Source organism: Rhinopithecus roxellana, chromosome 12 (assembly GCF_007565055.1).
Source record: "Rhinopithecus roxellana isolate Shanxi Qingling chromosome 12, ASM756505v1, whole genome shotgun sequence".
Lineage (NCBI taxonomy): Eukaryota > Metazoa > Chordata > Mammalia > Primates > Cercopithecidae > Rhinopithecus > Rhinopithecus roxellana.
In genome coordinates this window covers 132329838-132342484 of record NC_044560.1, presented here as the reverse complement: position 1 = coordinate 132342484, position 12647 = coordinate 132329838, and the positions used below count along the sequence as shown (strand labels likewise).

The 12647-nt window shown below is 55.3% G+C and overlaps 1 protein-coding gene across 1 annotated transcript in view; it reads right to left on the bottom strand.

Annotated features, from left to right (window-relative positions):
* FCGBP (Fc fragment of IgG binding protein) overlaps positions 1-12647 on the bottom strand; it is a 95795-nt gene that overhangs the window by 38321 nt on the left and 44827 nt on the right. Inside the window, exons 11-17 of the mRNA XM_030912585.1 lie at positions 10267-10604; positions 8422-8995; positions 7414-8030; positions 6145-6688; positions 3977-4569; positions 477-1071; positions 160-359 (exon numbers count right to left, since the gene is read on the bottom strand). Coding sequence (XP_030768445.1) covers positions 160-359; positions 477-1071; positions 3977-4569; positions 6145-6688; positions 7414-8030; positions 8422-8995; positions 10267-10604 — 3461 coding nt within the window. The remainder of the gene's footprint in view (positions 1-159; positions 360-476; positions 1072-3976; positions 4570-6144; positions 6689-7413; positions 8031-8421; positions 8996-10266; positions 10605-12647) is intronic.

Below are 12647 nucleotides of genomic sequence, written 5' to 3'. Positions count from 1 at the left end.
GAGCTATGACCGTACCACCCACTCCAGCCTGGGTGACAGAGTGAGACCCTGACTCTAAAAGAATAAGTAAGAGACCAAGTAGACCAAGTAGGCTGTGGGGCTGATGAGCAGTGGGAAGGGTGAGGCCCCATATTCTGCCCCAGATGACTAGGTTCCTACCTCATAGTAGACACCATTGTGGTAGCAGCCGCATTGCTGGATAGGCACACAGGCTTCACCGTTGTAGAGGAAGCCGGCGTCACACTGGCAGCCCTCAGCACACCCATCTGGACACTGCAGAGGGGCACTGAGAGCCGAGCAGCCCAGGGAGCAGGTGTCTGCACAGAGCTCGTAGTGGCTGTTCGCTGGGCACTTCATGGCTGCAAGGAGGGGGTGCCGATCAGAGCCCTGGGGAGGGAGGGGCTGCAAGGCCCAGGGTCTACCCTTGTGGACTTCAACCTCTCCCCTCCCTGCCCCTCCGCCTCTCCCTCACTCACGACAGAAACTTTCCGTCCTCCAGGGCTTCAGGTGGCCTCCAGCCGCCTGGCAAGCACTCACATAGGCATGGATGTTGCTGCAGAGAATGCTCAGGTTCCCACCACCCAGGCAGAGATCAAAGACGCAATCTTGCAAGGGACCCTGGGGATCCACCAGCTTGTGGCAGGAGGCCAGCGGCCCTGTGGGGCTGGAGAGGAGCCCACAGAACTCCTCCTTCTGATACTTCTTCTCCTGCTCGGGAGGACACTCGCTGCTGGTGTCGCAGCCTTCGCTCCCTGGCGGACAGGTGGGCGGCGGCAGGCAGGGAGAGCCGGGCACCACCTCCTCCCAGGAGTTGCCGAACTCATTGGCGTTGCCTGCCTGCGAGCCGTTGGGCTTCTGGAAGTCATCCTTGGGGTCGCCGTTGTAGTTCCCACACAGGCCGCACATCAGCTGGTGGTAGTTTCCGGGGATGGTGACCCGCACGTAGTACACAAGGTCGTAGGCCACACGCAGGCCGAAGTCGGTCTCAATCACAATGTCTGAACCATGCTGGGAGGCTCGGATCTGGCCGTTGGCCAGCACCACGGGCAGCTTCATGTCCACACTGTTCACCTGGGAGGCGAGAGACGCAGGCCACGCTTCAGAAAGTCAACTCTGAGTGGGGGTTGGACCCTACTTCAAGCCCATGCCTGATGCTGAAGATCTGTGTGACCTCACCACTTAGGTCCTCAGGTTCGTATTTATGAAACGGATACAATAATAGGGTCTGATATTGCATTGAATGGTGGTCCCCAAAAGACATATTCACCCAGAATCCCATAATATGAGCTTACTTGGAATAAAGTTCTTGCAGATGTAATAGGGTAATAATCTCAACATGAGACTGTCCTGGATTAAGCTGGACCCTAAATCCAATGACAAGTGTCCTTATAAGAGCCAGAGAGAAAAAGACACAGAGACACACAGAAAGGGCCACATGAAGATGAAGGCACAGATTAGAATGGTGTTGTCACAAGCCCAGAGATCCTGGAGCCTCCAGAGCTGGAAAGGGAAAGCAAGATCCCCCAACCAGTGCCTTTGGAGGCGGTGCAGCTCTGCCAACACCCTGATGTTGAACTTCTGACATCCAGGACTGTGGGAAAGTACACTGTATTGTTTATAGCCATGAAGCTTGTGATGATCGTTATGGCACCACGGGAAAGGAATACAGGTCTCAGTGAAGTAACAAGCCTCCAGCTATCCTTTATGTACCACTGATGCAGCCATTAATAAGCCATAATGGCTCCCAGAGTCACTTGCCCGAGTTCAAACAGTTTCCCCCTTACCCTCTTTGTGACCTTGGGCAAGAGAGTCACCTCTCCCTGTTTCTCTTTCCTCATCTTTCAGGCGAAAATAAGGTGTTTGCCCCATGGAATTGTTGTCAGCCTCAGATAAATCAATGTCTGTAAAGTGCTGAGAAACATGGCTGGCATAGCATGCATGCTTCAGGAGCATCTGCCGTTACTAGCAGCTATGAATGGAGGTTTTTCTTCTGAAGAGTAAACGGACACCACAGGTTTTTGCTTTAAAGCATCAGCGGGTGGAAAGTTAGGCTAAATTTTTGGGGAAATGAACTCAAACCTATGAGCTGAGGACCAGTGGTTTCAGTTTAAGGTTACTAGGCACCAACAAAGCCTCGTAAATCCACCCCTGGACGGGGCACAGTGGCTCATGTCTATGATCCCAGCACTTTGAGGCTCCAAGGCGGGAAGATCACTGGAGCCCAGGAGTTCAAGGTCAGTCTGGGCAACATATGGAGATCCTGTCTCTACAAAATAAAACAAATTAACTGGGCATGGTGGTGCATGCCTGTAGTCCCAGCCACTCAGGAGGCAGAAGTGGTAGGATTGTTTGAGACCAGGAGTTTGAGGCTACAGTGAGCTAGGATCATACCACTGCACTCTAGCCTCGATGAGACAGCAAGACCCTGTCTCTAAAAATATAAATAAATAAATCAACCCCTGATTAACACGTTTGCTCACCCTTCCTTATCACAGACAGTGCACACTGGATTCTTTTGGAAATGCGAAGAATCACAGGAGAAGGCAGGAGAAAGATATGTTACTGGCTGAGTCCCCTAAAAAGATGGTCAACGGCCACACTTCCCAAGCAGGGCTGGGGAGAGGGTAAAGGCAACTGACTTACCCTTGCCTCAGTTTCCTCAGCTGTAAACTGGGGGGTAATAAGAGCTCCCACATGTGTAGGGAAGCTGGGGGATTCAGTAAGAAGCAGCTAACAAGAACACCAACAATTCTTATGTGTTTAGGCGCTGTATGTCAGGGGCTATTCTAGGAGCTTGGAAAACATTAGGCAATATACTCAATTAAGTCATGCGTGTCGGCTGGGCACAGTGGCTTATGCCGCTAATCCCAGCACTTTGGGAGGCTGAGGCCGGCAGATCACTGAGGTCAGGAGTTTGAGACCAGTCTGGCCAACACGGTGAAACCCCGTCTCCACTAAAAATACAAAAATTTGCTGAGTATAGTGTTGCACACGTGTGATCCCAGCTACTCTGGAGACTGAGGCAGCAGAATCACTTGAACCAAAGAGGCAGAGGTGGCAGTGAGCAGAGATCGCGCCACTGCACTCTAGCCTGGGTGACAAAGAGAGACCCTGTCTCAAAAAGAAAAAAGAAAGAAAGAAAGAAAAAGAAAAGTCACGCCTATCCAGTTCACCAGATTCAGTCAGTAATGTATCAGCACCTTCGCCAATACTGCTACCAGAGAAACAGCTGGGTGTGTGTGTTTCAGTGGGATATCAGGGGAAACCCCTCCACTGTAACTAAGATGTCAGTCTCCATATGAGACCAGATCTTCTTGGTAAGAAAAGCTCTGCAGAGCAGCACGGGGTTCAAGCTCCACATTTGCTGGGGGACTATGGGCCAGTGATGGGTCACCCCACTCTGAAAAATAAAGCAAGTCATAGTGCCTGCAACTCCTGTTACAAACATACAGACACCATGGACATGAAGTGCCTGGCGGCCAAAAGGTCTGCAGTCAGCTGTATAGAAACGATAGCTGCTGTTGTTGTTGATACGGGTGGATAGTGTCACCGACAGATTGTCCCCTGTCCATGAAGCTTCTCCAGCCTTGGGCTGTCTCAACCTCTGATGGCACCACATCCTGCCAATGAGTGGCAGAATAGGGAGGTGAGTAGGACAGAATCCAGGATTGAGGTGGGGAGAGGATGGAGTGGGAGGGAGGAGAGGGTGGGAGAGATTTGGAGAGAAAAGTCAATGCGTGGAGGTGAAAAGAGGGTGGAGACTGAGGGACAGAGATTGGGGAGCAGCTCCCAAGTCCCTGAGGACACCTCCCTCATTGGCTTCCCACTGTGGGTTCTCATCGGCAGCTTCTGTCCTCAGGGACCCCAGGCCTCGCACATGCACTCTCATCTCTGTGCCCCCAACTTCTGGGCTGAGCACTGCCTGTGCCCCACCCACCCACAGGCCCCTCGCCCCCTGCTCCTCATCTGCTCTCACCGTGACCTTCCACTGTCTCTGCTCCAGCCGCAGGGTGAAGTTTGCCACCTGGACCGTGATCACCCTGGTCACACTGACTCGCCCATTACCCCAGGCCACGTTCTCCTGCAGGACGGCAAACCGATGCAGGCCAGGCCGGGTGCCGCAGGTCTGAGCCAGCACATACACGCAGGTGCCCATGAAGTCGAAGCGGCGGCCATCGAAGGTGGTGTAGTGGGGGTCTCCCGACGCCTGGCAGGTGGCAGAGCCCACGGCCACACAGCCCAAGCTGCCACCGGATGGCTGGCAGGTCTCATGCGGGCCGCAGCTGGAGGGTTGACAGGACACCAGGCCACCCTCCCGGCAGTGGCAAAGGGAATCACACCCGGGGCCAGAGTAGAAGGTCTGGCCCAGCGGGTAGTAGCGGTCATCATGGAGGCAGCCACACTGGCCCACAGGTACACAGGTGTCACCACTGAGCACGAAGCCAGCATCGCAGACACAGCCTTCACGGCAGGCCGACTCACAGCCCTCGGGGGCCGAGAGGCTCGGGCAGCTCACGGGGCAGGAGTCACCGCAGAGCTCGTAGTGGCTGTGGGCAGGGCACTGGAAGGCTGTGGGGACAAGGTGGGCATGAGCCATGTAGGCATTCGAGTCGGGGTCTGGGGAGGCCCTGAGTGGGAAAACTGCTCAGGTCAACCTGGCTGTCTCTGGGTATGCACAGGTGATCCAGGACATCTAACGGGGGGACTCACTGTGGGACCTGCAATGGGAGGGGACATGCCCAAGTCTCTCTGACCAAATATTTCTAAAGATCAAATGACTCTGCTTGCCTGATTTTTTTTTGAGACAGGCTCTCACTCTATCTCACCCAGGCTGGAGTGCAGAGGCCCAATCACAGCTTGCTGCAGCCTCCACCTCCACCTCCACCTCAAGCGATCCTCTGGCCTCAGCCTCCGGATTGGCTGGGACTACAGGGGTAAGCCACCACATCTGGCTGACTTATTATTATTTTTTGTAGAGATGGGGTCTCACTATGTCAGGCAGGATTACCTGGGTGAAATGGATCACTATTATCTATTCGGGTTATGCAAGATCAGAACTGACTATGGGTATCTCAGGGTGTGAATGTGACTGGGGTCTGGGGCCACATGTATCTCAGGGGATGACTCTGCCTGAGGGCACCCAGCTGTGGGTGTCTGACCTGGAGCATCTCCCAGAGTCCTTCTGACACGGTCTGTCTAAGGGTGTGCCTGGGTGAAGTTGGCAGGATACCTGTGACCAGGAAACCTGCTTGAAGGGAACCGCCTAGGACTATTTAACTATGCATCTGTGTGGATCCGCCCAGGGCTATGTCAGGATCTGGATTCTTTCTGAGTGTATCTGACCAGTTAGTATAAAATCTAAGCAGATACCACTGAAGGCATGCGACTAATTCTGTGTGGCTAGGTGTATTTCAGTGTGTGCAAAAGACCAGGGCTCTGTGACCAGCTGTAACTCGCTAGGTCTTCCTAACCAAGGGTACCCTGCTATGTGACTGAGGCAGGGTCAGTCATCCCAATCTACATGCCTTGAATGTCTGAGAACATGGATCACCAATCCCCAAGAGTGTCCGGGACCCCAAGTTTCTGACTAGGTATTTCTTTTCTTTCTGTGTTTTTTGTTTGTTTGTTTGTTTGTTTGTTTTGAGATGGAGTCTATGCCACCCAGGCTGGAGTACACTGGCGGATCTCGGCTCACTGCAACTTCTGCCTCCTGGGTTCCAGTCATTCTCCTGCCTCAGCCTCCAGATTAGCTGGGATTACAGGTGCCCGCCACCACACCTGGATAAATTTTGTATTTTTAGTAGGGACGGGGGTATCACCATGTTGACCGGGCTAGTCTCGACTTCCTGACCTCAGGTGATCTGCCTGCCTCGGCTTCCCAAAGTGCTGGGATTACAGCCGTGAGCCACCGCGGCCAGACTCTCAATACTTGTTTCTAACTGACTCTCTCTCACTGCAGCACCTGACTTGGGGCATTTCAGTGTGTGAGTGCCAAGGTGTTTCCTGACAGGAGATACCCAGCTCAGAGGAAGGAAGGTGGCCCCTGAGCCCCATGGAGGAGGAAGGGGCTGCTGTCTTACAGTCCTGGAAAGGAAGGACAGGGAGAGACTCTGCTCTGGGGACCATGCATGGAGCAGTACTCACGACAGAAGTCCGGTCGCCTCCACTCGCCGAGCTGGGCCCCAGCGGCCTGACAAGCTGCCACGTAGGCGGCCACTGCAGGACAGAGGCCTCCAGGATGGCCCTGAACTTGGCAGGCGTCGAGCAAGCAGCCCTGGAAGTACTGTGCGGGTGGCACAAGGCCGTGGCAGGGCGCCAGCGGGCCGTCGGTGGCGGAGATCACGCCGCAGGCGTCCGGGCCGGCGAAGGACTCCTGCTGCTCTGGGGTGCACTGCGACGGGCATGGCCCAGACACACATTCTCCGCAGCCCGGGGCGCCGCCCACCTGCCATGCAGCAGGCTTCCCGTCCACAGCCTTCAGGTCGTCTGCGGGGTCCTGGTTGTAGTTCCCGCATAAGCCACAGAGAGCGCCCGCGTACGCCGCCGGCACGCGCAGGCGCACGAAGCTGTCCCCATCGAAAGTCAGCGTGAGCCCTGAGGTTGTGGTCACCACCACGTCGGCGCCGCTCAGATGTGCGTGCAGGAGCGAATCCAGATGGAAGGGCAGAGCCACGAACACGCCGTCCACCTGCGGGCGGGGGTTGGGGGAGCGGTAAGCAGAGCGAACACAGGTTTGAATCCTGGCCCCACCACCTACCTACTAGCTGTGGGACCCTGAGCATGTCACCTCCCCTCCGAAAATAATAATGAGCATCTACAGGCCGGGCCTGGTGGCGCAGCCTGCAATCCCAGTACTTTGGAAAGCCGAGATGGGAGGATGGCTTGAGGCCAGAAGTTCAGACCAGCTTGGGCAACATAGTGAGACCCCCATCTCTACAAAAAAAATGAAAAATTAGCCAGCGTGGTGGCGTGCGCCTTTAGTCCCGGCCACTCGGGAGGCAGGAGCCAAGGTGGGAGGATCGACTGAGCCCAGGAGTTCTAGGTTGCAGTGAGCTCTAATCCTGTCACTGCACTCCAGCCTGGGCAATGGAGTCAGGCTAAGAAAAAAAAGAAAGAAAAGCAAGAAAGAAAAACAGAAAAGAAAAACAAAGAGCCTCTGTAGGCACATGTCACTGACTCCTCATCCTTCTCTAAAGCAGCTACTTTTCTTACACCAGTTTTCGAAGGAATACAGTAGGCTCAGAGAGGAAGCAGCCCTGGTGCCAAGCCATCAGGCTCCTAGGCCTATCCTCTGACCCTTCCATCATGCCCCAGCTAAGCTGTGAAAGGTGCCCAGGGGAATGGTGAAGCCCTTACCATCTCGGGCAACCCCAGACTGGCACCCGCTCCTGTCTGGCCCACAGCCCTCCTCACCTGTAGCCGACGGGGCCAGCGAGCACTCAGCGTCAGGCTGTGGTTGTAGATTTGCAGGGTGACACTGCGGGTGTAACTGACAGCCTGGCTGCCCCGGTGCTCATTGGCTACAGTGACAGTGAAGTTTGCAGCCCCGGAGGGTGGTCCGTGGCAGGGTGCACTCAGCAGGTACTCGCAGTTGCCCTGGAAATCGAATCGGTGCCCATCCAGAGTGACGTAATGGGGGTCACCCCAGGCCTGGCACTCAGCTGTGCTGACGGGCTGGCAGCCGTGCTGGCCGGATGGCAGGAGGCCACACACTTCACCCAGCCCACAGCTGGCAGGTGTGCAGACCAGCGAGCCACCCCCAGGCCCGCAGCGACACCTGTGGGAGCAGGTGCCATCAGCCCAAAACTCACTGCCTGCCTCGTGGTAGGTGCCGTTGGCCCAGCAGCCGCAGCTGTTGTTTAGGGAAACACAGCGGTCAGCACTTAGCACGAAACCCGCGTCGCACTGGCAGCCCTCCACACAGGGACCCTCGCATGCGGCTGGGGTCTCAGGGGGCGCAGGGGACGGACAGCTGGCCGGGCAGGGTGGGCCACAGACCTCATAGTGGCTGTTATCTGGGCAGGTGATCTCTGTGGGCAGATGAAGGAGCAGGAAGGAGAGAAACAGAGAGAAGGGTGTTAGGGTGGGGTCACAGGACAGGGTGGGAGGACACAGAGAGCGACAATAGGGAGCAGACACAGAAAGGGGGAGACAAAGGACGAGACACAGAGAGACAGAGAACACACAGAAACAAATGGGAGAAAGCAAGAGACCAGGAGACCCAAGAAGAAACTGAGGGAGAGAGAATGAGAAACAGACAGAGACAAGCAAAGCGAGGCACAGAGACAAGCACCAAGAGACAGAGAGACAGACAGAGAGAAAAGCAAACAAAGAGACCCAGGAGGACCAGAGTGAAACCAAACTAGCCCCGAAGAGACGGGACCCTGACCCCAGCCCCGCCTCTGCTACCCCGACACTCACCACAGCCGACCTGTGCCCGCCAGTCTTCGATGACAACCCCAGCGGCCTGGCAGGCGGCCACGTAGGAAGCCAGCGCCTTGCAAAGAATGTCGTGGGCCCCACCACCCATGCAGACGTCCAGAACACAGCCCTTGAAGAAGCTCTCAGGTGGCACATGAGCATGGCAGGTGGCGATGGGGCCCCCTGTGCCAGGGACCAGGGGTCCGCAAAAGCCAGGGCCCTCGTACTGTTCCAACTTGTCCTCAGGGCACGTTGGGCAGGACCCCGGACACACATCCCAACACAGTGGGTCCCAGCCTGGGACTCGCCAGCTGCCGCCCCAGATGGGTATGGAGGGAGCCAGGGTGCCATTAGGGAAGACCTGGTCATTGCTGGGGTTGCGGTCCATGTTACCACAGAGCCCGCACACTGCGCCATGATAGCTGCTGGGCAGCGTCACATCTACCCGCCAATTCCAGTCATAGCTGACTTGCAGTCCAAAGTCAGCCACCAGCAGTGCCTTGGATGCACCGTGGGTCACTGAAATCCGCCCGTTGGCCTCGGAGACGGGCAACGCTGTCAGCACACCGTTCACCTTGGGGAAGGAGGAAGAAGTCAAACGGGTCACTGGAGGTGTTACGGCCCCAGCTCTGGCCCTCTGCCTCCCTCTTTCTCATCCTACCAGGGGCTGGGAGAGGCCAAGGCCTTCCTCCGATAGTTGGATTGTCATCGGACACAGTGTGGACATTTGTTCTGGCCCAGGTCTTGGGGAATGAAACCTCACTTTACCTTTTCTAATGGTCTCCCTTGATCTCTACCTCCCTCCCCTGTCTCTGTCTCTCTGTCTCTCTGTGTCTCTCTCCCTCTGTCTTCACCTAAGTCTCTATCACTTGATCTTCTCTCTCTCTTTGTCTGTCTCTCCCTCCTCTTCCCTTCCTCCCTCCCTCCCTCGTTCTCTGTGTGTCTCTTCCACTCACTCACCATCATTTATTCACCACCTACTCTGTTCCATCCCTCCCTCTGTGTCTGTGAGCTACCACTAAGCTCTATCTCCATTTCCCTGGGCAGAAAGGACAGCCCATCTCTCTACCCTGACCTCGATATATATATATATATTTTGGAGATGGATATTCGCTCTGTCGTCCAGGCTGAAGTACAGTGTCAAAATCTTGGCTCTTGCAACCTCCGCCTCCAGGGTTCAAATGATTGTTCTGCCTCAGCCTCCAGAGTAGCTGGGATTACAGTAGCGCCACCACACCCAGCGAATTTTTGTATTTTTAGTAGAGATGAGGGTTTCACCATATTAGCCAGGCTGGTCTTGAACTACCAACCTCAGGTGATCCACCTGCCTCGGGTTCCCAGAGTACTGGGATAACAGGTGTGAGCCCCCATGCCCATCCCAATCTCCCTATATTTCTCTCCATGTCCTGGTCTCTGAGCCTCTCACTTGTTCCCTCACAGACACTCAAACGAGTGTTCACCTGGACTAGACTCTGAGCTCAGCATGTGACATGCACCACCTTGCTGTGGGACAGGCCCTGATGTGATGCCCACTTCACAGATGAGGCAACTGAGGCCTACCAAGTGAACTGCCCAGCATCACCTAGCTCATAAGGAGGAGAGGCTGGATTCAAACCCAGGTCTGTAAAAAGGGGAAATGCTGAGGTCCTAGGTTAAAGCCCTTAGCAAGGGGCTAGGCTTGTTTAATTCCCAGGAACGGGGTGATATTTTTGCTGGAATTATTCTTTTTGTTGACATTTTGTTTCAGGCCCAAGTGAAGACAAGGAGCCTTGAGCTGCTAACTGTGGTCGTCAGGATCCCTCCTGTCCTCCCGGGGACCTCAGGGGACCATCCTGCCACACATACCCGGACTTTGCCGATCTCGCCCTTGTGGATGGAGATGTTGGTGCCCAGGGCAGCCACAGTGACGACTCTCACGTAGGACACAGCAGGGTTGCCCCGGTTCTCGTTCTTGGTGGTGACGGTGAAGGGCGTCAGGCCCTGGGTGTTGACCCCCGGGCAGCCAGTTGTTGCCAGCACATAGTTACAGGTGCCCTGGAAGTCAAACGGCCGGCCATCGAAGGAGTGGTAGTGTGGATCGCCCCACAGCCAGCACGTGGCCTCATAGCTGGGCACGCACGCGCCCTGGCCACCCTGCTCCTTGCACGTCTCCTGTGGCCGGCATGTCACACCGTCGCACGGGTCTGGGGACAGAAGAGGGAGGACCTTGAGAGGCTGCCCATTGTCAAGGATGGCTGCTCCCTCCACATCTACCCTAGTTTGTGCCAGCGATCTGAGGGTTACCGCAGGCAAGACCAGATTCCAGTGTCCTCATGTCTAGGACCCAGGTCCTATAGTTTGCTTTTGTATTTTGTTTTGTTTTGTTGGTTTTTTGAGATGGAGTCTTTCTCTGTCACCCAGACTGGAGTGCAATGGTGCAATCTCGGCTCACTGCAACCTCTGCCTCCCGGGCTCAAGCGATACTCCTGACTCAGCCTCCCGAGTAACTGGGATTACAGGTGCCTGCCACCATGCCTGACTGATTTTTGTATTTTTAGTAGAGACAGGGTTTCACCATGTGGTCCAGGCTAGTCTCGAGCTCCTGACATCAAGTGATCAGCCAACTTTGGCCTCCCGGAGTGCTGGGGTTACAGGCATGAGCCACCATGCCCAGCCTGCTGTTTTCAAGACCAGCCCCTGGGAGTCCCGCACGTCTGACACTGTGGCCCCATGGTGGACTATATCTAAGTCTCGGGTGTCAAAGTTCCCATACCTGAGACCCGGGCCCCAGAGGTCCCTGACAGCGAAGACCCCGGCTCGAGTCCCCCTACCTCTGAGACTGAGGCCCTGACATTTGCTGTGTGAGACTGAAGTTGTGGAGTCCATGCACCTAAGACCAAGGCTCTGGGTCTATGTTTAAGATGCAGTTTCCATGGGGTCCTTGCTTGAGATTTCAGCCTGTTCTTCTATTTTAAGTTTTATAGGAACCTCACCCTTCTCACTTACATAGTCTACGGCTGCTTTCACGCCACCATGGCAGAGTGAGTAGCTGTGATCGAGAAGGTATAGCCTGCAAGCTTAAATATTTACCATCTAGCCCTTTAGAGAAAAGGTGCACTTGACCCAAGTTGAGATCTGTACCCCAGGGGTCCTTGTGTCTGGGATGCCTGCCCTGAGAGCATTCCTGTCTGATATCCCGGCACCAGAGTTCTCTGTGTTCAAGGCCTGGGCCCCAGGCCAGGTGTGGTGGCTCGGGCCTGTAATCCCAGCACTTCAAGAGGCTGAGGTGGGAGGATCGCTTGAGCCCTGGAGTTGGAGACCAGCCTGGGCAGCATAGGAAGACCCCATTTCTACAGAACAGTTAATAAATTAGGCAGGCGTGGTGGTGTGTGCCTGTAGTCCCCCACTACTCAGGAAGCTGAGGCAGGAGGATTGTTTGAGCCCAGGAAATCGAGGCGCAGTAACCTACGCTACACTCCAGCCTGGGTGACAGAGTAAGACCTTATCTGAAAAAAAAAAAAAAAAAAAAGATCTAGGCCTCAGGGTCCCCCATGCCTGAGATCTCAGCCCCCTGGACTTCTCCAGGTCCTGTAGGTCTCTGTGCCCAAGACTAGGGCCCTGGGTGATCTTCTGGCAAGAGCCCAGTGCCAGGGGTCTCAGCATGATTTGAAATGTTTTGAGACTCTAACTAGTGAAGTCTCATGGCCTGGGCCTCCCTCAGTGCAAGACTCCATCCCTGAAGGTTGCTTTATTCAAGACAGTAGCCTCCAGGGGTACCTCACTGCTGAGGCCCTGTCCTGGAGGGCTTCTGTGTCCAAGACCCTGTTCCTACGGTTAGTACATCTGTGACTCAGCTTGTGGAACCCCTGTGTGGGAAAGGCCAGTTTTCAAATGTCTCCTTCCTCCTGTGCCTGTTACCAATTTACCACCTCTCAGCTTCAAACACACCCACGGAGTTAAGCTTTGTCAACAGAGGGCGCTGGAGAGTCACTGCAGCAGGGAGGGGCTCCTGTCTGGTTCCAGCTACTTTGGCCCTTCCAGCTCTGGCCAGGGTGTGTGGCCACAGTCAGTGAGTTCCACTGGTCCCAGCTGGCTTCCCAGTGAGGGGTTTCCTTCTTGCCAACTGCAGCCTGCAGAAACCTCTGTGCCACCCAGTGGGTTACAGCTGCAGTAGGATTGGACTCAGCCTTGGGGCTGATTCTCCCCTCCTTAAAAAGGAGGGGCCAATTTCTCCCTTCCATGAGGCC